At 36.9% G+C, this 26,093-nt stretch overlaps 1 protein-coding gene across 1 annotated transcript in view; it reads right to left on the bottom strand.

Annotated features, from left to right (window-relative positions):
• LOC121330127 (inositol-tetrakisphosphate 1-kinase-like) overlaps window positions 1-26,093 on the bottom strand; it is a 49,390-nt gene extending 23,297 nt beyond the window's left edge. The window contains exons 1-3 of the mRNA XM_041276416.1: window positions 25,820-26,093; window positions 25,154-25,337; window positions 13,473-13,496 (exon numbers count right to left, since the gene is read on the bottom strand). Of these exons, the coding sequence (XP_041132350.1) occupies window positions 13,473-13,496; window positions 25,154-25,249 (120 nt within the window). The 5' untranslated portion in view covers window positions 25,250-25,337; window positions 25,820-26,093. The remainder of the gene's footprint in view (window positions 1-13,472; window positions 13,497-25,153; window positions 25,338-25,819) is intronic.

Below are 26,093 nucleotides of genomic sequence, written 5' to 3'. Positions count from 1 at the left end.
ATTTTCACTCATGCACAAGGAGCTACGTAGAATGTGCAGGTATTTGTGCATTATGAACATTGGCCAATAAAATGCATATACATGTGTCACCATGCAGTACTTTAGTGTCTGAATATTTATTTTCTCTCTAGATATGCTGACTGTACATAAATATTGCAGTTTTCATCAAACTGGATATTTCTTGGGGCCCCCTGAATTGTAAAGTGTGAAGCGAGTCAGATTTAGTGCAGAGTAGGCAGCTCAGGAAACCTTTGGAACTGCGTGTTCACAACAGACTGCCTCCCACACAGTTTGAAATCCCCACTGCTCTCAAGCCTGCTTTCCAGAAGGGAAATTATCACTGCTGGCAAGCTATAAAAATACATCTCGTCTCCCAAGATTCATTGCCTGTGCAAAACAAGCAAGCAATATAAAGTTATGAAAGAAAAAGTCATAAAAAAAATACTGCATTGGCATACCGAAAACTAGTTTACCGGTCTGCTGTGTTAAGGCCTGTACTGCAACTGGGAGTGTTGAAATAGTTCAAGGAGAATACAATAACGTATTCAAAAGAAATATCAAAATCTACAAATCAAGTCATGAACAGTCCAATGCAATTTCTCGAACTTCAATAATAAATTTAAAAATCTGTAACACAACTGGGAAGGTATAGGGATGGATGCTGAGAGATAGGTGTTGGCACACTGCAATGTAGGTAGATTTTGCAGTGTGGCTTGATGCAGTTGATCAAGCAGCGGCACGTATGCAACAATGAAAGGATCTTTGCCATAACACCTGCTTTTACATTGTGAACCCGCTCAGTAGATGAGCAAGACAATACTTCAGTCCTCAGTACTGTAAATGTAATATGGATTTCAAAATCAGGGCCCAAAAATAAATAAAATAAATCACACACAGACACATGTGAATTGTAGTACTTTTAAAAACCTCTTGTTTGTCTGCCCTCCAGGAGCGCAACTAAACCCTGCCTTTCACTTCACAACACAATTTCCTGCCAGCTCAGAACAGCTGAATTCTCACAAAAAATAAGGAAGACAATGACTCGGCAAAGGTTTCAGCCGTGCAAATCCAGTCAAACACATGAACAGATTTCACTGAACGTCCTTTATGCTACGACTGGCATGCAATCCTACCCTGCTTACACAGCAGATCAGATACTGTTCTGATGATCTCACATCACTTAATTCTGATAAATGTGTCCATAATAAGCAAAAAAAAAAAAAAAAAAAAAAAACCAGCAAACTAGATAAATAAATCTTGAAACAAGGTGTATTTTTATTTTACTTTTATGCAGCTTTTATAAAAGGTACTGGACACCCTTGTCTACAAGAAACAGGATGACTGAAAATAATCAAGTATAAATAAAAAGCCAAAAGTGGATTGTGCACCAGTGAGATGCAAACACAATGTTGTGACCAAATTTTACGATGTTACAGTTTTTGATTGTTTATTTATCTGGTGGCATTACAATATTTTGTCAACTGACTTGTTAGTAATGCAAGGTCATGGATGTGCTGGTGAAGAAATAAGCAACATAAGACACAAACTTGGGAGGAAGCAACAAAAGACCATGGGGAAGAGGATGACATGACTGTCCCCTTCAATTCTAGGGGGAGAGGTCATTGGGGAGGTAAACACATACAGACACTATGCCATGGTGGGTTTTCACAACTTGCCAATCTTTAATTCACTATGGCGTCATTTTTTTACTTGTTTCAAGCAGGAATCCTTAAAGAGACTTCTTCTGTCTTCCTTATTGCCCAGAGTGTTTATTAAAGCTTTTCACAAATAAAACCAGTGATCATTTCACTGGACTGTTTGTACAATCGTGATGCGATTAGCAATAGAAATCATATTTATATTAAATACTGTACTTCATAAGGTTGTCAAGCAGTTCTGAATTTTAAACCCTGGTATCTGAAAGCACTGGGCTGAAGGAAGCTCAGCAAAACTACAACATCTGTGTATTTAAGAACACACCAAGTTAGCTAAACCGTGTAACAAGGATGAACTAAATAGAAGACAACAGCACGTAGTTAAAACTATAAAACTATAACTGCATTGTAAAGTGGATTGTTTAGTGCTAAACAAACTAAAAATAATAACAATCAGATAAAAACCATAGAAATACTACATTAGACTGTTGTGTAACTGTAATGAACACAACAACATGCACACAGTGCTCAATAATTATATATTTAGACGTTATCTTGCACAAACACTTTTTTGTGCGATGGCTATTACAGATTTATCTCATTAGAAGGTGGCCCCTTCTACAACAGAACAGACTACAGTAAAAGGCAGTACTGCATGGTCAAAGATCTTATTTGCTTAAAGAGAGACTTTGTATTTGGTATGAACTCTCTTCTTGTTTAGTTTAATTTTGTATACAATGTTCCTGTCTTGTTGACATTATAAAACTCAGATGGTTAAAAGCACCCCAGTGGTAGAGCTATCAAACATGTATAGTATTGTATAGCTTGTACACCAGAGTGTAACCATTAACCTGGCCCCTGTAACAGTACATCTGTCCCTAGTGCATGTACGAAATACATTAGTGAGACCACCACAAAAAAAACAAACAAATGTGGTACTTTTTAAATCCACTGGGGGCAGAGTGCAGTGAGAGAGGTTCGTGGCACTGGTGTTCTGTAGTGTACATACAGTAACCATACAAAACAGTATGATTTCAAAACAGTTAAAATGATTTTCTTCCATTTCAAAATAGGGCCCATTCTTAATGCCCTTAATGCGTCCTGCTGCACAAAAACAGTCATTTCTTCTTCTGCCTTTCTGCATGGCAGCAGGCTTTATTATCCTCTACATCCTTCTCGAAGGGACTCCTACTCTCCCTCTACAGCCCTGCTGGCTTTTTCATTATCTTGGAAGGAGTTTTTCAAGACCTAAAGTACATATTGTACTGTGGATTTCATAATGACATCATTGTAAATGTATAAAATACAGAGTAACAGAAGTGACAATGCAAGAAACAAAAGGACAACCGGCTTGTTCAAACCAGTGTGTTGTTTTTCTTATAAACAATAGGTACAGTGTACTGTAAATGAAAAGGTCACTCTCGAAGTTATCCCCTCTCAGCGACGTTTTGCTGATGTTACATTAATGTGTCCTAGTTTATCGTCGGATTAGCATTTCTTGTTTCTGAGAATCAGTCCCAGAGGGAAAACTGCTGGAGGTATGGATTCAAATTGATAGTACACACTAAGAGAAATACAAATACTGACTTTGTACTTTACAGAAACAAAAACACAAATAAATGTAAATGTCTTGTTATTCTTTACTGGGTGTTGCATCACAGTATTTACTGTAAAATCTGACATCAGCATTGTATTACTTAGAATTTTGCCCAGGCGACACAAGCAGGCTTTATTTTCCAGCCTGTCTGAAAATATATACTGTATGCTTTCCAAGCACACACAGATTAACATAACAGGGAAGTATTACACTCTGGGAAGCTGGAAAGTTAAGCGGTTCAGTCGTTGAAGAACAATATTTGATTTTGTCTGCTATTATTAAATACAGGAAGTATCATTAGAGAGGTCATTGGTAGAGGTTTACATCTACAGTAGTCTTCAGAGAACTCCCAGGCAGGCAAGGTAAGCTGTTCCTCATTGGTCAGTTCTCTAGCTGCCAATCCTATTTTTTGTCGCGTCGCTTCAGTGTCACCCGTCACATCGCAGGCAGTGTGAAGGGCATGTATCAAAAATACATGCCCTTCACTTTATTTATTTATTTATTTTTTTTGTCGTGGTGCGGTGTTTCATATGACACATTCACTTGTTGCATTGCGTCCGCTACTGTATCTTTTAATGATTTCAAGCATTCCTTTGCATCAACATGAAAGGGCTTTGTCAGTTTTATAATGAATTCATTTGGAACTGGAACAGCACTTTCACAGGTAACGAAACAGGTATTAAAAATCACACCCACACTTGCAGACAATTCACTGAACCCCAAGCTTGTCTTTCAAAGGCTAGATCTTGGCTTTATTAAATAACTTTAAGACAACAGGTCTAAATGAATTGTGCTTCTAGAGATATTTTAACAGAATGCACAGCAACAGCTGCTGGTACAATGGTTGTTCTGTCAAATTAAAATATATTGAGATTATCCACAATAAGGTAGCAGGATGCAATTTATCTTTTTTTGTTGCCAAGTATTTCCAAATCTGCTCAAGGATGAAGCACTCTGGTCCGTTCCCTGAAATTCATCGCTATTCAGTATTCTCTGGAACAAGGAAAAGAATCTGTCCCACAAACCACCTGCACCATTTTTAAAACTCAATCTCATCTCTGTCCAATATCAAACTGGGGCTGCAGCTGGATCCACCTGCAGTATACAAATCTAGAATCTAATCTGCAACGGGACATTGTACAAAAGCCAAAGATCACCTGTATCTACCATGCTTTTATATCATTCCTATCTACAGTAAGAATCCCCAAACCTACACTACTACCCTATATATTTTTTCTGCAGTCAGAAACTTAATTTTCCTCTTCGCAATGAACACTCACTCAGTAGACAACTTTCAACACCAACAATCATGAGTGATCACGTTCTGCAAGGCCGATATCTTAACTGGGGCAACAGAGTCCCAATTGAAATCCACTCGATCTCAATCTCCTGCTGAAGGAAATGAACAAGTCTGATTTGAAATCGCTTTCAAGTCAACCTCAGCGAGATGGAAAAGTGTCTTCTTTGACCAACCAAAAACACATTTCTAGTGACAAGCATGGTAAGCACTGCTATGGCAGGTTTAAACGAGTACTGTGGAGCAGGCTGGCACACCCTCCATGCCAGCACCAGGGACATCACCAGCATGTGTGTGCGTGCGCACGCATGTGCATGTGTATGTATAACTGCCATGACCTCCAGATTAACCCCATGTGAAGATTACACATAGAAGGTACGTAAAAGAAGAAACAAAAGAAAATGCAACTGGAAAGTAAAAAAAATACATTTAAAAAACAATGTCTGTGGAACCTTTTTACATTACATCTCATATTGTTATGCAGAGTCTGGTTAGCAACTCATTTTTGATGGTCGCTTTCTATTACTACTTTAAATCTCTATTGAGTGTTTACAGATCATTTTACATTTAACATTCTTGGATATCAAGTTAGTCTTGACAAGCGTTAGATCGAATACAGAGGTCAGGAATATTTGACTTTTCCACCAAAAGCATCAACCGACATTAAATAAAGTCAAGTCTCTTTAGTATTAAAGCTTTCCTAATGATCATATTCCACTAGCTTCACTGCCCCTGATCTCTTTTTTTTTTTTAAACAAGCAAGAGACTGAAGGTTTATGGACATTGTCTGAATTAAAGCTGTTTTTTTCCCCATAAACATTTTCAATTTGACATTAAATACAAGATGACAAGTGTTTGCCAGAAATGTAACTGGAGACAGATGTTTCAATAAAGAAGTTTGTCGATGTCTTTTGTTATTTTAAAACAAGCCTTTCTTTAAGTTAAAAGGAGAAAAATACAAGAGAGATAGGCCTCTATCGTGCAATTAACTCAGCAGTACATTGAGAGCTGGTCTGCATAATGTTTGGCATTAAAAGGCTCAATTAGATCCACTAAGATATATAGTTGCTCTTTCACAAATACTTCCTCTCCAATCAGCAGTCTATAAAAACCAAATGATTTTAGGAAACACAGATGTGGGACAGTCAGTAACCAAAAACCAATGCTCTTTACTTAGCCTGAGGCATGACCAAAATCAACCACAGTAAGCACAATTCACAACTGGAGGCAAAATTACTGTTAAATTAGTTTTCCTGTTATGCAATGTAAATTATCACCTGGTTAAAATGGAACTAATTTAGGGAAATGTACTGTGGATCTTGACTTTGTAAGTAAGCTGTCTTGGAATCAGCCAGATTTGTTTTTTTGTGGTTTTGTTTAGTAAAATGTTACCACTCCATAAATTTTCTAGAATATGACTAATTGTTGCAATTTTTTATTGGTTACAACATGTAACCACAAAGTAATAGTTTAACTCTTCTTTGAAAAAGAACACTTAAGGAATCGTCATTGCAAATACTACTTACCTGAAGATCGCATTTAAACACAGACCACAATAGTGTACATTCCTTGCCATTTTTTAGGAAGTGGACAAGTACTGTTATAATGTATTGCTACATAACAATGCTATATACGTAATGTTCTTTCAGATACGAGACGGTTTACACTGAAACTTAAAAGGAGACTCCACTGAGCTATTATACCAGAAACAGTACATCTCTATATAAGCCCTGTGCAATTTTATTCAAGTTTGGCTGCTTTCCCATCAACTACTGCCATCTACTCTACAGTTCGGTTTAAAATAAACTGGTATAACCACGGTACAAAAATAAACAGGGAGTTTGACGTCTTTTTAGTCTTGGAGGGGGGAAATGTTTTCTAGCAAATATCTTGCTTGTCTGGAAAGTGTTTGTGAAGTTGTCCTGGAGGTTAATGCGTCATGCAAGCCTGCACAATGACAAATTCCATCCATAACTAGCTTTTATGTATTTTTTAAAGTTTGAACTTTATGAAAGTGGCACATACAAGCCACTGTCAAATGTACAAAGTAGTACAACAGTTTAAAGCACTAGGTGTTGACACGCTGCACATGTGCACAGATTGAATTCAACACAAGTTCTGCCACTAGGGTACCAGCAATGCAAGAAACGCTAATAAATAAAACTAACCTACTGCTGTTGCTCCCCAAGCCCCGCCTCCCAGCGACTCCAGGTCTCCAGGCTGGGCAGCGCTTTCATAGGCATAGTCTTACAGTTGAAGGGCTCCGTAAACAAAGCAAGCTTTCGCTCAGCCATTATCTGTGTAGCCATGGCTGTACAGTAGCCTCGAGTTGTGGCGCAAACGCTTTTTGAGCTGCGCACGAGCTCCCCAGCACGCCCCCTAGCTAATCAGGACTTTCCGATCAGCTCAGCACTCGGCGAGCCTTCCTGCTCAATTGGTTTCCTAGAAACATGTCTCCTGTCGGGCGTCTTAGCTCCTTCCACAAAGGTACACATCAACGCAAGAACCAGCAACAGGGTCCTCCCATTCACAGGAACTACATTTTAAAAATACACCAAAACACTATCAATTCACAGCCTCCAAAGAAAAGTCTTCAGCCAGTATGTGTGTTGACCAGTCTAAGGAATAGAATGGAAACTGAGTACAAACCAGATGAACTCCAACATATTGTAAACTTAGAACTGTAATTTCCCGCTGAAGCATGCTCCACAGACTACTTTGTAAAGTGCCATTGAGCCAGGTGTCTGCATGGTAAAGCATTTTAATTGCAAGGTGCTGTTCTCCCAAGTCATTCAAACTACTAGTAAACAACTATATAGTTTACAATAGATAACTTGAGACACTCCATTAATAACTTTCTCCATCTGAACCCAGACAGAATGAACACCTTATTAACAGCAAACCCTTCTGTTGCCTTACACTGGTAGTATTCAGAGAGGTTTGGGGACACAAGGTAGAGGAGATAAATATTTAAGGCTATAAAATGTGAATGCAGTGGGGTTTTTTTTAAGATTTTTCCCCAAAAAATTAACATTTACAGTATCTAGACATTAGACACTGTACACACACACACACACACACACATATATAGATAGATAGATAGATAGATAGATAGATAGATAGATAGATAGATAAAACATAGCAGCTCTTGAGCCTCTATTTAAAAGTTTCAGGCAGAAAAAAGTAAACAAATCAGATTATGCACGGAAACGCATAGAGATCTCTATGGAAAGCCATCTGGGTCAAAAATGTGTTGTGCTGCTTTCAGAATCTCACGGGACTGAAAAAAGGCAAGCACGTCTTTCTGCAATGCCTCGCTTAAACAGTGCCCAACTTTTTATATATTATATATTTACTGTTCGACTTTATCACGTGGAATGTAATAAACGAGAACCAAAACGGTGAGTTTTTCTTCCCCTTCAGAATGCCGTTTCCACATTTGTTTTATTTGAAGTGTTTAAGTTAAATTTAAAAAAAAAAGTTTGGTTGTTCAGCTACATAAAGGCACAAGTAAACCTGATGTTACTACTGTATGAAAATGTGTCTGTGAAGAAACGGCAATGACAAGGAATGAAAAAAAAAAAGTTAAAAAAATAAATAAAATAAGGTGTACACTTTATGTACCATTTATTTATGGAATAAACAAAACAACATTTAACTTGAACTGCTATTTGGCATCCTTTGTTTTGTAGTTGATTCACTGCGGTAAAGTAAGGTCTACACAACGTATTCTTTTCTTCCTGGGTTATTTTTCTTTAGTAAAATTATAAATTAGATTGTTAAATTTTAATTAAGACAATAAATCATAAACAAACTTCATCAACAGAATCGTAGACTATGTCAGTGTACCAAGTGTTGGGTGGGTCAAGATAGTTTTGGTATGACAGGTAAACACCATCCACCCTGGCCTATTGTTAACAATCGCAAAAAGGCAAGGACAGGATTTAAAAAATGTAAAAACACACAACGTCAATGTCTTTGTCACAATCGTTGCTCTTCATAGGCAAACACAGCCTCAGGTATGTTGTTCGTAAGGTCCTGTTCAACCTGTGAAACACTACGAATGAACTCCAGGAGGGACAACAGAAACCTTTTACAAATCAACGAGCACAGAGGCATGCGATTACTTTTAATCAATTATCATCCTGTACAATCTGTTGCGTCGTGTTCAGTCACAGGATAGAGATTTACCTAAGCAAAGTCAGCTGGATTGCATTGAGCTGACATTGCTGAGGCACTCAGGAATATCCTTGTTACAGTGACATCATACAGGAAATTCTCATTAAATATTTGCAATAGGTATCTCGCCTCATGAAATATTAAAGCCAGATCAGTCTCATTAAATATTAAATGAAAGCAGACTGGTACAGTTCAACCCCGGTGTTGTCCACCCACTAACACTTTTAACCAGGATTTTTGAGATTTCCATAACATGATTAGTACCTTTTCAATGCTAGTTACATGGAAGTGAAAATCATTTCGGAGGAAGTTTCACCAGAAAAGAGAACTGCAGTATCACCTAATAATAATAGGGAACAGATTACAGGTAAACACATTTTCACAGATGATAAAATATTAATATTGTCCTCTCAAGACATTTATTAACATTCTCAGAACAATAATGGGAGGCATCTGGGTTAAGACACAGACAAAATAAACAAAGGACAAAAACATAACAAAAATGGGATAGAAATGGCTATTGTTGCTGTCAGTACGTGTGTTTTTTTTAGATCTAAAAACTTTGTAAAAGACTAGAATGTGGCACCTTTTGATCTGAAACACATTCTGTACTATACTCCATGTACAGGATATACTGTATTGTAGTAGCAAAACATCTAAAGTAAGTCATAGTACTCTAATCCATTTTATAAACAAGAGCTGAGAGGTCACATTTTTCATTAAAATTAACAGAAAATGGCCAAGAGCCATAATACGGGCATCTGCTAAAGAAATACTAGGAAATACTTTAGCTTTTCTCTGCCCTCCACAGTGTTGCAAAGCTGCAAGTATGTACTCTGACGTTTCCACGGAAACCCCATAAACAGAATTGATAAAGCACCATGAACAGTTGCTGCTGGGGCAATTCTTTACTAAGATTTACTATGGAAACAGTTATTAATAAATAAAAAGGCTAGACAAGACCTGCCATTTATCTACTTTTTCTTGCCATATAGGACCATTTTAAAAGAGACACACTAAACTTTCCCAGCCCAAAAATGGGCTGTCCCTGCTTGCTATGTTGGAACCAATAACCACAGATAGCATTGTATCTCAGCTCAGCCACCAACTCTGTGGGGTTGTGCGACATTGGGTCTCAGAGTACCAGCCGCATGGATCCCTTGAAGCAGGGGACTCGGTTGCTCTATACTGATAATTAAAAAGTTCTTACTCGATGTCAATGATAAAGTATTTCAGAATATCTTTTTTATGAAAAAAAAAAAAAAAAAAAAACATGGATCCAACAGCTTTTATTAATTGCTCTGTTTAAAACACAATGCATTTCAAAACATGATTTGCATACTGGTTTCCTGAAGAGTGTATACTAAGACAGGGATGGAAGTAAGACTCTTACTGCATTGCAGTGTCACCCATTCCAGGTTTTGGTGCAAGATTGATTAGCCACAGTGTATAGGAAACAAGCTCAGTGTGTCTTATTAAACTCATTTTAAAAACCAGGAATGGATCAAACTGCTATGCAATGGAGGCTTATTTCCATCCCTGTTAAGGTGATGGCCAACACTTGGAGTTGTTCATTTTTTACAGTAGTAAGTTAACCCATCCATATTTATTTTGCTATTATTGTACAATATGTGAAGTTAGTTAAATAAAATGCTTCCCAACTGCCGCCCCCACCCCCCAGAATGAAAAGCAGGATGCAATTTTAAAGATGCCATAAATGAAGGAATGTATCCAACTACCATGGAATGGAGGACAATTAAGTCAATTTCTCAGGGCACCAAAACACATGTTCAAGTTAACTGCAAGTCAGGCTGCTTATGTACTGTATGTGAGCATACAGTACTAAATGTATAAAGCGGGCAGAAATGTATTGCTTACTCATGTATTTACAAGCATGTTAATATTTTATGAACACTGCCATATGTATCTATCTTTTGAGTGCCCATGTTACTGGTTACATGTTTTTTTTTTTTAGCTCAGATCTAAACTCAATTAGCAACATAACATACTCAGTCACTGCAGCTAAATCAACTACCTTTATCCTTCTTTCTTCAAAATGACTGCTGTAAAAAACACATGTATTCATTACACTGCAGTTAAACTGCAGACTGTATTTCGTGCTAGATTTGTTTGGTATAAGGCTAATAAAAAATAAAAAAAGACAACACAACTGTGCATCTGTAAAGGCTGCAGGCCTTGCCTAACGTAGAAAGATTACATTTATTAAGATGTAAATGATGGAGTCGCTTTCCTCTGTAAACTTTTCATTCTGTACTAAAATTACAGAAGCCTCTTTTTATGCTCACTGGGAGAACCTTATCCCCCTTGGCTACAACCGAACCATGACCATAACACAGATGTCTAGCAAAACTAGACTTAGAACATAACTATTAACTTACAATGAAATACCTAGTACTACAACATAAATCATACCACTGATCTCAGAACATGGTACAGATTAGTGGACTAGGGTAACATTAAAATGCCAGGTTTGGGTATGTTAAGGTGGAATGAGGAAACAAAAAGGTCATGTGAATTCCTCTCCACAGTCACATACGCAATACCATTAGCTGAAAAGCAATAACGCGTTCAAGGACCTTCCCTCACATTATTCCTTGCTGTAAACAATAGACTCCATGTATACTGCTTCAATCATTAAAGGACACCAAAACTCAATGGACACGCCTACAATCAGAAACCCCAAACCAAGTTCACACACCGCTGTTCCATCAATACATGGTTGTCATGACAAGCTCTGGTTCTCATATATTCCCAGTGAGAAAACAATCCTGGAGGTCCTTTTCCTTAACCCAAAGCAATCCCTAAGCAGATAGTATTCTATTTCTAGTCTGAGTGCTCAGAATGGGAAATCCTATGATGCAAAAGATTCCATGTCATGCATAATGACGCAAGTAGGCTCAGAGGGGACCACAGCATTCAGTTTACAGTTCATTCAGGTTATAGAAAGGACAGATGTTTAGAGTTCATCAGCCTCTGGTACTGTAGCATACTTGAGCTGAAGGAGGTGGCGCCATGGCGAGTATGAAACTTTAGTACCAAAACCAAGATGTGCTGTGCTTGAACCAAACCATGGTACAGAGGTTCTGTCTAATTCAATTGTGCTGCAAGTTTCATCTTGGGTTTACATATACTGTAACTACATGGCCACAATTACACATTTACTGTAGCAGTACAGCATAGCTTGGCCAGGATTTGTGGTGTTGCTGCATATCACTTGAATGGCTAGCTCTGTTCCAATTAGCTGAAATCAACTTGAGAATGTTATACACTTGGGTATTCACTGTTTTCATGTACTAGCCCCTGTGCTTATGTCTACATGCAAGCACTCATATGCCTGACGATACCAGACATGTTGCCCAAGATTTATAAAACTGCAAAAGAGCACGGTACTTTAACTTATAGTACAATCGCATTAAGACATTTAAAGACATATAGGTCAATTTCTAATAGATTTTTAATTCATTTTTAACTAAAATAGATGTGCATACAAGCATATGTGCTTATTCTAGGCAGACGTTACATACTGTTCATAAAGCCATTTATGTGCTTGTATTGTGTAAGGATACACTGTCTGGATTCCAAATGTTGTTGTTTGCAAGTATGGTATTGTGCATCTGGCCATTTTCACCCAACATACCTCAAAAGAACACACTATTTTATATAAGAGACAGGGACACCTTAAATAAAACTGGGGAATCAAGTAGAGTTGGTTTCAGTGAACAATATTGAACAAGGTGAAAGCTTACCATTCCACTTTGCCTTCATACAAAAAAAAAAAAAAAAAAAAAAAAAAAAAACAGACCTATAATACTGAATATGCATTCCTACAGTATAAAAGGCCATTTCAACTGAGGAGTGAAACGAACAGAAAATATATAATTCCTTTACTATATCCACAAGAAATGACATTTATTCTGAAGCAGTACTATTTTTAGAGCAAATCCTTAATCCGTGGTTTAAATAACAGTCTAAAATGTCTATCAACCTGGAACTGACAGAGTCTCCTGAAATGTTTTATTTTAATATCCAGAGAATGTTAGTGTTAATGGGGTACCAGATTGTGAATTAAAATACCCCTTTAAGTGCCTAATATTAATTTCAAACTAGCAATGCAAACACAACGAAGATATTAATTAGTACTTTATGATTTGCCTTTTGAAAGGCTCTACTTCTGTATATAGAGTATTTACATGGCTAACCTGGACACAGCCTTGGCACAAGCAATGCATCGTAGTAAGAATTCCATTGAATTAGATATTTACACACATAGTAGAGGAAGTAAATGTAGGACTAATAAGTATGAGATTCAGGTGTACTCATCAATCACAGCTCTCCTACAGTAAGCCTGCAGTGTGTGGGTGAGAATGCACTTACTGATATAACAAACTAATTTAAACATTAAAACTTAAAATGAATCAAGAATGCACAGTAAAGTTAACTATTCAGTCACCAATACCAGAGAAATATTTCAGTGATCAAAGATGAGAGTAAGAAATTACAACACAGAATTTGGGGTACACCAACAGCGATGTGGGTGTCTAGAGAAGTGAATTGTAAAAGGCAAAGCTGAAACCGTTGAATATATATATATATATATATATATATATATATATATATATATATATATATATATATATTTTTTTTTTTCTTTTTTTTTGACTATGGAATCCCACTCAAAAAGGTTTTTCCATAATTCATAATAAATTAAATATGGAAGACTCACCTGCACCACTTCTATTCCTCTTTTTCCTGTGGGGGAAAAAAACAAAGGAAATAATTAAAATCTCGTCACCCCCCCCCCCCCCCCCCCCCCCCCCCCCCCCCCCCCCCAAAAAAATAAATAAAGTCTCTTATGTATTTTACAGTAAGGAAAAGCAGACTCAAATGCAGTTGTTAGCAGCAGAAAGTATTACTGTAATTATTCTGTGACCAGTCCTACAAAACAAATACTTAAGAAAAAACTCCTGGTTAATATTACACACACCACCCCATCAGTAAATACCACTACAGTAATAACTCCTGTATTAGAACTATAAAACCTGCCCTTTTTTTTTTTTATAAACTTACCTTATTTGTGTGTACTAAAGGCCTTAAGTTTGAGTGACTTAGGTTATGGGTGACACAAAGATATAAGCTTAAGAGAACTAAAATGTACTAATTGCACAATGGGTTAAAATGGAAGAAACTTCTCAAAGTGTTTCTGAATTCTAAATCAAAAGCACCACCTTTAATAGCTGCACTTTTATATTAGAAGACCACACACACACAAGAAGAAATATATCTGAAGGCTTGGGGAAATGAGCCTGTTATGTTTCAGGCAGTTCTTTTCGCAACACTTTTCAGTGTATAGACAAAACCAGCCTACCATGGCTGGATGACACAATGGTACTGTAAAAGCACATTGTTTGTTTTTTTTTTTGTTTTTTTTTAAAAATCTGTTTCCTTGGTTACACAACACTGTAACCGAACAGCTGCTCCAACAGGGCATTGTTCTGTGTCCATTCATACAGGACTTAGTTACAGAATGTCAACAGTTAGTTACAAGCATACTTCATTGTTGTTAATGTAAAGAACAACGCCACTTCACTGACACATAGTTACAAGCACATTGGATTTTAAATAGAAGCTTTTTACGCTAAAGAAAACCTTAATTAGGTATATGAACATTTGCCTTGGGTTTATCTGCTTTTATTTATTTTTTAAAATAAATAAACACATTAATAAATAAAACACATTAGGCCCTGTTCACAAAACTATTTTAAAGGAATGTACTCTTTAAGGACCAGGGGTGTGCAATATTTGAAAAAAAAAAAACTGGTTGTCCAAGGGACAAAAACGCTAGAAAAATCTACTTGCCCCCTCCCCGTTGCACAAAAAACACACAAAAAAAGTAGAATATAACTTGTAGGATTTGGGTTTTACTTAGCAGGTGAACACAATAAATCAATTAGTGATTAACAGGGGCGAGTCAAGCCTTGTAGCTTGACAGGTTCACCAAAATTCTTCAAAATGACCCCACCTCACCTCACCAAACGTATAGGACCTAATACTCTAAGGAAATGTTCCTTTCAATTCAGTTTGGAAAACAGTTTGGAATACTGCATTTAAATCTAAAATAGAAAATGTTAATACGGTAAATAGTAAACTAGGTTAGCAACACTAAAAATCTAAAGAAAAACAAAATCTTTACTTTTTTTTTTTTTTTTTTTTTTTTTTTTAAACATCCCAACAAGTCCTGTACATGCTTGACCATAAAGTTGGCTATGGCATTTTATTGGTGTAACTTTCCTAGACTGCTGCATTTAAATGGCAGGTTCATGCAGCAGCATCACTTATTTCTTAGTTTACAAAAAACTTAATATCTTAAATTTAAAAGATTAGTCTGTGTTGCCAGAGGCTCTCTTGGCAGCCAGTTTCTTTGTAACCAATAGAAGATCAGCTTTTCCCACACTTTTTTAAATGTTTGTGTGTGTGCTCATTAGCAATATACCTATAGTGTCTTTCTAGCAACAGAACAAACATAGGAAAAATAAAAAAATAAAAACTTAAATGTTGATTAAACCCACTCAATCGGTTGAAAAGGGATTAATGGAGTACAGACGATTTAATTAATCAAAATGGTCTTTAATTTAAAAAAGAGCATTTTAGAAACATTTATTGAACACTTTATTCCAGAAACTATAGTGTTGCTCAACTTCTTTCCCTGTTTTCAAAACATTCTAGAGCACTTGAAAGCAAGATACACTTACAAGATCCAAAATAAATTTACAAGACCAAATAACATTTACAAGACCAAATAGGATTTACAGGAAAGCCCATTCCCCGTAATGATCTACAGAGTTACTGGCCTACTTCTTAGCACATGAATATCTGCATCTGCTTACCAGGCATCTGTCAAGATCAGCCAGATTGGTTGTTCTGAGACAATCAAACTCTTTCACTTGTGACCTAAGCCAGAATCTGATCCTAGAAGTGTAAGGTTGGAGGAATGCCCTGTCACTGAAATAGACTTTAACAGTTAGTCTCTTTTACTACTCCAAAGAATTGAAGAATATTGAGACGTTTATATTAAGCATTGTAAATCCACAAATTCTGTATCGTAATGTCACTCTGTAATTAAAAATGTCTCTGGAGTGGCACTCTCTCAATGCATGGCTTTGGGATTCATTTACACTTAAAATACACCTCTGAATATCCCTTAATGATTTGAACAATGATTTACAGAACACATTACAAACGAGAGGAAGTCATTCAGCCCATCTTGCTCGTTTGGTTGTTAGTAGCTTATTGATCCCAGAATCAGCAGCTTCTTGAAGGATCCCAGGGTGTCAGCTTCAGTAACATTACTGGGGAGTTGGTTCCAGACCCACACAATTCTTTGTGTAAAAAAGTGCCTCCTATTTTCTGTTCTGAATGCCCTGTTATCTAATCTCCATTTGTGACCCCTGGTCCTCATCTTTTTTCAAGTCAAAAAAGTCCGTTTGGTCGACATTGTTAGCACCTTTTAGAATTGTGAATGCTTGAATCAGGTCGCCGCGTAGTCTTCTTTGTTCAAGACGGAATAGATTCAATTCTTTAAGCCTGTCTGCATATGACATGCCTTTTAATTTAAACCCGGAATAATTCTGGTCGCTCTTCTTTGCACTCTTTCTAGAGCAGCAATATCCTTTTTGTAGCACGATACCAGAACTGAACACAATATTCTAGATGAGGTCTTACTAATGCATGCAGTTTTAACATTACTTCCCTTGACTTAAATTCAATACTTTTCACTATATATCCATTGGCCTTTTCTATAGCTTCCCCACATTGTCTAGATGAAGACATTTCTGAGTCAACATAAACTCTTTTTCAGATTCCTTCTTCAATTTCAATATCTCCCATATGATATTTATAATGCACATTTTTATTGCCTGCGTGCAGTATCTTACACTTTTCTCTATTAAATGTCATTTGCCATGTGTCTGCCCAGTTCTGAATGCTGAATGAAGTCAATCATTTTGAATGACTTTTGCTGCTGCAATAGTGTTTGCCACTCCTCCTATTTTTGTATCTGTAAATTTAACAAGTTTGCTTACCTGAATCTACTGTAAGTCATTAATGTAGATTAGGAACAGCAGAGGAACTAATACTGATCCCTGCGGTACTCCACTGGTTATCTCGCTCCATTTTGAGGTTTTTCTAATCAGTACTTTCTGTTTTCTACGTGTATCACCCAGCATGAGCACTACTGCACTCACCCAGGACTGGTGACCGTGTATGTATCATTGTGGGACGGATACGTGTTGTTTATTTTTACTGTTTGGGTCTGCAAACCCCTTATTGTTTATTATTATTATTGTTACTGGTCACCAGATACCGGGATACAAAAATAAAAAGAAACATTTCCAAACAGGATTACAAGCCTCTGTTTGTTCATTACCATAATGCATCAGTCTTTGTACCTGTTTCCACTCAGCCACTTTGTCACAGGACTACATTTGAGTTTGCTCTAAAGTAAGCCCTACACAGTGTTTGGAACACCCTCAGCCTAAAACTTGAGTGCAGATACTTCCCTGAGGATTTACAAAACAAGGAATGTGTCTCTTGTTCTTATGTACTGTATATATTACAGATTTAGGTCACTGTTCAGCAACAAGGCATGTTTTAACAACAAGACTAGCAAAGAAATATGCCCAGAATAATTTTTAGGCCATTACGTTTGTTCTATTAAAATTTCACAATATGTGCAATTGTGTTACTGCACTTGTTGCTAAACTGGGCCCCTAATCTTTACTCTTTCTGTGTGTCAAAATATGTATACTTACCATCTATATTTTCATTTTCCTTGCTCTCTCTTCTTCACCACTTTCCACTTAATGTGTTGAAGGGTGTGCTAGACTTCTGTTATATTGCACAGCACATATTATTGTTCTACAGACTTGTGTTAAGCATTGTAATGAATGTCCAAAGGTATTTATAGCTATAGTTCTACTAGTCCACCAGTTTTTGAATGTAAATGTGATTTATAGTTGGTATGAATGCATGCCCCCCCCACCCCCTCCTCATTCAAGTTCTACCTTTTAACAAACTAGTCCAGCACTAATTATCATTTAAACTTCTTACATGTCATACAAAGAATTTGAAAACAATTAATTTACAGTACAATTTATAATTCATGTAAGACATTTCACAGCCACAGTGTGATGTGCCAATGTCACAGGGAGGTCTGGGTGCGAACTGGCGAGTCCGCACTCCACAAGCGAGAGTCTTAACCAGTTTACTCTTAGTTGTTAGAGCTTTTAACCTCATCTCATCTCACCGACTGGGAGCAGAAACCATATCGACAGTGTATCAATCAACACTGCCTGTCACACCAACTTCTGTGCAGTCACTACCCCTTGAGCTTTTTTGCACTGCAATTTCACTGCATTAAAAAGGCCCACGAATGTATTTAACTGATGTATATGTGCATTTTAATTAAGCAATTACCAGCATTGACAGAACTACCACACATTGCAAACCAATTTTGTCAGCATTATGAATACTGCATAATTTCCCATGTTAATCATTAAGCACCCTTGTCCTGTAGCAACACTTTCTTTCTTCCCCTTGTGTTCAATGATCTCCCACTATTACCAGGTATTTACTTAATCATTGTTGGGAAAAACAGGAATCAGTGGGGTAGGAACAAAAAATACAACATGCGTCAAACAGTAGTAAAAAGAACACTGAGATGACAGCCAATTACATGAAATCACCATCAACGCCCACAAATACATTGTGCACTGTACACCAACCAGAAAAGGAGACGAAAATGAATCCACTCCACTGTTGTGTTTATAACTAATTTCAAATCAACAGAAAACAAAGTGATGGATGAACAAATCATCCATTTATCAATAATATTCCTTTTATACCCCTTCCTTACATTTCCACTTGGCCCTAGACTGCGCTGTAATGCACACTGTACAGGTTAAACGCCCGCCCCTCGCTGTCTTTAATGTAACACAGAGAGCTGGATTGATTTCTGCAAATCTAAAAATCCTAACCTGGGTGGACAAAAGTCAATTCACACCTGTTAGTTCTGCTGTGATGTAAATGTACTGGACTGGTGGATTGGTGGGGGGCCTTGGAAACAAAAAGGCAACCTACAGCTACAGAAGTATGAACATAGTTATTTTATTTAACATTCGACCGGAACCCACAATAGTAGTACAGTATTTCAAGTTATATTTTTTAATTCCTGGCAGTTTTTCATGAAGTATAGGGTAAACTACAAAGCGGTATGTAATTCAATATGTTAAAATAACATCATTCAGTAGGTTTATGAAGCAAAATGTGTTAATTCTATAGGGTGATGCAAAACTTTTGGCCATAGCTGTAGAATACAGATGTATAATCTTCTGCTATGTCATTAAAATCTACTCTATTCTAAAATCGCTGCTTTGGTTTTCAATCTGACAACAGGAAAAAAAATCTGTATTTCACGTTATATTTTGGAATAAGTATTTGGTTAACTCAAAAATGATCACGCCTTATGGCCTACGGCCGAAAAGAAGCTTCAAATGCAAACTGAAGTAAAGTAACTCCACATTCTTTCACTCAATAACGACGATCTAAAACCTGATATACACCCTCTTGTTAACATAACCACATACAGTACAAATACAAAGCATGTCCACAAAAACAAAAGGATGTATACATTTTGACGGTGGAAGTAAGATCCACCACTATTTAAAACCATTACAGACAGCAATCTCTTTCAAAGCAATTCTACATACAAAAGAAGTCCGCTGTACTAGACACTTAAAGTAATGTGGTCAACATGGAAATCTAGTCTTCAATATTTGAAGAAAGAAGAGCAAGCTCAAAACAGGACAACACAGGCTACAACCTGCCTGTTGCACATTTGAAAGTTCTCCTTGTGACGCTTTACAGATCAGTAAAGACAGCTGAGAATCAAGGAGAACAGCCAGGCACTTCACACATTGCAGTCTCCACACAAAGGGTGGACTCAGTATCTGTGGCAGGCTGGCTGCATACAATAGATATTAAAAGTGGGTGGTTGTAATCAGTATAATCACCCATGAAACTTGGCATGAGAAATACTTGAGCCCCTATGCCTTTCATTGGCAAATTATCAAACAGCAACTTAAGACAATGCAGGGCTGCCTTAATGCAATCACAGAGGGAATCTGCTTGTTATCCTGTAATTACATATGAGCAGAAGCACTCTTTCTGTACTTTATACAATCGCACCTGTATTTTAAACAGGGAATCCAAATGACAATTTAGGAATTGGACAGAAAATAAAAACATCTGTGTTTGGGAAACTGTGGGGTCCCACCGATTCACTGCATTGAAGGGACAAGTGACCATTCTTTAGTGAAACAGACTCCATAACCCTACAGAGAAGATGGTCTGGAAATCTTTCCCACTGCAGTCATCACCAGTGAAACAGCATGGTGCAGTCGTGGAAACGCGTAAACAGAGAGCTTGCTATCAGCACACTACCAAAGTCAGATATGCTGACTTGCCCACCTTGATAAACCGACTGGCAGCAAAGGAAAAATGCTGTTTACTGCACTATAGAATATGTGCCAGGTACTTGCAAAACAAACTAAATTAGCCAAGTAAAATACCTGAAATATGTAACACACACCGTTACATATTTACTGTAGATACTGCTGATATTTCACTTAAATAAATAAAAAGTATTCCACTGTCCATAGCAGAAGTTAAAAGACAAGGCTTTATTGGGTTTTGAATAAAAAAAACAAATTTAAAAAAGGAGTTTAATTATCTTCAAAAGTGTTTAAACTATCAGTAATATTCTGAAATAATAGCACAGTTAACAAAGACATTGAGAGAATACATGTTTTGCTGCATAGACCGAAGTTTGGCAGGGGCGTTCAGAATTAAAAAAAAGTTAAAACAATAATATATACACACACACACACATTATATATATATATATATATATATATATATATATATATATATATATATATATATATATATATATGGGCTGTATGCATCTTTTTAATACAGTGCAAGAGGGAATCGAATTGTTCAGATTCAGTGGAGGATTTTAGTGGGGGCTACGTTTACAAGTGTTTTCGTAAAAGCACTCAGGCTGACAGCACAGCCTTCACAAGGCCTGGCCTGTGTCGTAAGCTGGGAAATAATTTCAAAAGAGAGAGAAAAAAAAAAAGAAGTACATTTGGAGGTATCCTGAATGGTGACACTTCACTACTGCAGATAGCTAGCAGAAAAAAAAAAAAAACACTGCACTTTCCCATTCACAAACCACAAACAACAGCTGAACTTTACACAACTTTTTTTTATATTTTATTTGGTTCACGGACATAAAAGGAATTAAAAAGAAATAGCTGAAAAACAACCTAACGTTTCGACAGTCAAACGGTCTTCATCAGAGGTAACAAACAGACATACAAATCTCCCCTCATTTACACTCATCATTAACATAAACAAGCATTTCTCATTCCCTAATCAAGGAAATACAATAATACAGTTTAAAATCCAAAAAACATCTGTATAAAACACATACTGTACTACATGCAGTAGTACACTCCAACCACAAAATGATTAAAGTAATTGTAGATAACAAAATAATGCCATACATTTTTCAGCCTATGCATATCCATTTGCGTCACATGACTGAATGGTGTTCTGCAGATTTCAATTAAATCTGTTTAAGCGAGCATGAATTTTCATTTTAAAAAGATATCTGGTACTACACTTGGTTAAAAAAAAAAAAAAAAAATCTGTCTGCAGGCTTTTTATAGCAGTAGTCTTGCAGTTTCATGTCAATTTCCCACCCTTTCGGGGTCTTCTTTTCTGTCAGTAACCCAACAGTTGCTTCTCCTGCTTGGCAGCCAGTATGACAGTATGACGCTTGACCCCCAAAGACACTGCTGAGGTGAAATAACCTAAGAAGTGTAAGCGTAGCACATTTCCTGGAAGACAACAAACTGAGAACTCTCTTTTACCTAGTGTAGTCCAGACGTCAATATTGAAACAAAAATACATGTTTGCACATGAGACCCATATACTTCCAAATTAATAAAGTTGCACCTCTTTCCTTTCATGTTGTCCCTGTATACTGCTTTCCCAACACAACTGCACAAAACCAGCCGATCCCAACAATTCAGCTATACCATCACTAGACGAACCAGAGGCAGCAGCCTTCAATGTAGGGAAGCAGTAGTCAGCTGGAGGTTTATAAAGGATTACCATGTAATCCACATAACGTGTTTAATCTACACTGGTGCAATCAGCCTGCTTTGTGAGTCTACAGCACTGTGCAAGGTGCAAATCCCCTGCACGCTGTTCTGTTTAATGCACAGATGAATTCAAAGCAATAACTGCTTCGCTTAGTCTGGAAAACCAACAACATTTTTTCATTTTCGTTAAATTGTCTACATATCAATATTGTCAACGAATTACCTAAGAAATATGTATAGACAGCCAGCATCTACACACAAGCCAAAAGGCGAGCATTCACAGGGGTTACCAAGTAATACTGCTTGAGCATTTTATTAACGCAGTATTTTGGATGATAATGTTTCATGTCCCTTCTATCTGTGGGATTTCAGAAAGGAAAAAAATGTGAGTTGACATTGAAGGAGGCAGCTATGGATCTTTACTAATGATACCGAGATGTGCAGTGTTTGAACTGAACCCTGGCACAAAATTTGCATCAATTTCAAATGTGATGCAGGTTTCATCTGGGGGTTGTAATATACAGTAAATGGGTTCAAAAAGTGCCACAAAGTTGAAGAAAAAAGGTGTTAACAATGATAAGAGGCCTAAGGAAACAGACACTTCCTTAAAAGCATCTACTTTCCTTAAGCCATCCACATGTCACTGTCACAGCAGAGGTTAAATGTGTGGACAGCATGCTGCACTTTATCAGGATTAATCACTCACAGTGTGTGTTCCTTCTATAAAGTTCTAATACTATACATGGGAAACCTATTAGATGAACTACAGCAGGGGTGGGAATACACTGCAAAACTCCAAATGTAGAACGGTATGAGCCACTTCACATTTACTACTCTACTGAGTTTATAGACAACTGAACTTATGACCTCTACAGTATAATACGCCTGACTAACTCAGGGACAAATAATGGCTACATTAAAATGTGGACTTTCTTGGCTCAAACTGCTATGGAAAAGGCGTCTCTGCCTCTTTCTCTGAAAAACAATTGTTCACTATTTTCAAAGAAGTCCGATTAACATAGAAATCACATACTCTAGTACTGTACTTTAGTCATGCTCAGGCTTTTCATAGTACAACTATCATACATTATTCATATTACACTGAATAAAAAAGGACTCGGTTACACAGAGGAAAATGCCACTGTACAAACAGGAGTTGGTGCGTTCCAGAAACACTGGGAGATGGTGGTAGACAACATGGAGGCTCAACCCAGTCTCACAAGAGAAACGTTAACAGATTCATGTTTCTGCATTTCTGCATTCTGGGGGGAAAAAAAACGTTACGTTGGGTAACGTTTTCACTTTCAACCACAATGCTTCGCAGCAGCTTTTGTCGAAATTCTCTTTTTATATTTATTTTCTGTGAATATAAGTGTACGGATAATCTTGTTTGCTTTTAAAACAATTAAATTGTTACAAAACATCTACTGTTTTTTAGTCAATTTGTTTTAATTCCGTACATGGTCGTGAAGTAGTGCTAAAATATACACTGCCTTTTTTCTTCATATATTTACTCGAAATCTCACACTTTTAAGCCAATTAAATTGTTACAAAAAAACGACTATTCTATAGTCCATTCATTTTAATTCCATACATGGTCTTCTACTAGTGCTAAAAAGTGCTAATATAGGTCTCTGAAACCAGCCATAAGAGCACTATTAGATTGTTTTGGGACTATCATGGGATAAACCTCAATGTGCTAAAAGCTTTTCCGGTTTACAACATTTTTAAAAAGTACAATTAAATACTGCAGGCTAAACTCACAACATGGTGTTGGAACTGTGTTTGCTTTATCGAGAATCAGATTTCTTTGATTGATACAGTTGTTTGCCTACATTAAAACACTATCCCACGTGATGGATATCTTGCCAAAGACTGTTTAAATACTGTTAATTTACTGTTATGGAATTTAACCATTTTATTTTGTACTACCCAGGAGTGAGCACTACTATAACACAAGGGAGTTCTATGCCAAATCAAGTGTCTATCCCTTATTTTAAGGGAATTACAAAGGTTATAATTCGAAAACTATAAAAATGAGATCTGCATGTTTTCAGTTTGTTCTGTTACCACTTCAGTACATTTGAGGTGCACTAAAGTGAAAGTTTAGTCATAAGGTTTAGAATTTCACCTCAAATGGAAAATGAATGGAGATGTGAATTTGACACATTGTTCTCAACTCTGAAACATGCAGAAAAAAATAACTGTCTAACAGCTTTTTCTGTGTTATCCAAGCATGCAAATGTTAGCTTTTGAGGCTGGCCTGTAAACACAATACATGTATATTGTACAGAGGATGGCAACGTATGATAAGCACCTGTTTAATCATTAACTGCCATTAAACTAAAGGATACAAAGACTCAAAACGAAAGCTGATTAAAATCATTTGTGGGTGACACTTGCCATAGTCATGGGAAGCCAGGACAAAACAACTTGAATTGAACATTCTCCTCTATGATTATCTCCTTCAACTACTTCAGGGAAACACCTGCCAACTGAACACCTACTAAATCGGTGCTCAGTTGTAAAAAAAAGTATGTGTTTTTTTACAGCATACCCGACGTCACTCACGTTATTTGCATAACAAATTAAGGAAGCAGTTAACTATAGCAAGAGCTGTACACAAAATGTGTAATGCAGATGAGTTTTTTTTTTTCTCTCAACCCCAGTAGTGTTTGTGTTGAGGTTTTAATATGTTGCGCAGTATGTTATAGCGAGCTTATACCTATTAACATATTGTTATATTTAACATAGTTAACTTCCCTTTTCTCTTTGTCATACTAGAAAACAGAAACTAATAGTTCAAAATAGACATGCCCCAGTTGTTATGAAATGGGAAACATAAAAATAGTGGTTGCACCTGAACTACAGTAAAAAGTTTCAGCACCCAAAATACTGCAGTATTTCAGTAGTATTTTGCGTTAATATTATTAACAGGAGAAATATGACTGATGCCACCGATGTGGATCGTTCTCAGAAATGTATCGTCATTAGCGAATTGTAACATTACTATACTACTCTATCAATGAACGCACCACCAAGCCTAGTGCATAGTGTTTCTTTACTTCATCAACAACAACAGAACAGCTAAATGTTTTGTAGCTTTGCGTGTTTTAAGCTGTTTTCACCGTCACAAAAAATACGGTATAAATAATTAAGCAATGCAAGAACGTTACCTGCACATCTCTGCAAAGGCCTGAAAATTGAGCTTCTTGATCTTCTTTTCGCTCAGCCAGTATCCAACTCTTCTACCTTTAAAGAAGGTCTGCATCTTGAGTTACTGTATCAGTCAAATCCAGATGTGACAAATACTTTAAATGGGACCCGAAATAAACATGAATCCGACTCTCTTCTTAAACCTAGGGAGAGCAGAAAACGTGTTAATATCAAAAAGCGGATATGTATGTAAAGTGAAACTATGTCACGGTGTACAACTACTGAAATGCAGCAACACAATACGATAATTCGTTCTCTGCATCCACCAGTAGATACAAACTGGCTGCAATTAATGTAGGCGTTCGTATTCTATTCTGGAAGCTGTTTATTTCCACAATTTACAAGTGGCTCTTAACTTATACATGAGTAGAAAACCAGTAGTCCCTCGCCCTGTTTTTTGTTTTGTTTTGTTTTGTTTTTTTTTTTTTTAATTTATTTTAAATCAACCCTCTCTCTAAACGTTTTTTTGTTTTTGTTTTTGTTTGTTTTTTGCTGGGGGGGGATTTAAGAAAGAAAGCTGCAGAGTACAAATTCAAAAACTTTACTGCATTTAGTGGAAATCGAAATCAGATTCTCCCTGTGCACAAAAGTGAGGCTTACAAAAACAACTCAAAAAACAACGTACCCGGTTTTGCATTCTTTGATCAGATCTCCATTCCCTCTGCCTTGATCGAAATATCTAGAACGTTCTCCGCACTCCTTAAGACTGTTTGTGATCTCGTGTTTTCAACCAGGTTTATTGCAAATATGCCCCCTGACACACCCTCCCCGTTTCAATTCTGTTCATTTTTTAGTGAAGGCAATGTGCAGCCGGATCAGCCATAGCATGCTATGTGTCTGGATTTGCACACATCAGCCTATAAAGATACGAGCTCTCCTCTTGCTAAAATGAGAAAACA

This window comes from Polyodon spathula, chromosome 17, assembly GCF_017654505.1.
Source record: "Polyodon spathula isolate WHYD16114869_AA chromosome 17, ASM1765450v1, whole genome shotgun sequence".
Taxonomy (NCBI): domain Eukaryota; kingdom Metazoa; phylum Chordata; class Actinopteri; order Acipenseriformes; family Polyodontidae; genus Polyodon; species Polyodon spathula.
This window is presented reverse-complemented; position numbering and strand designations above follow the sequence as displayed.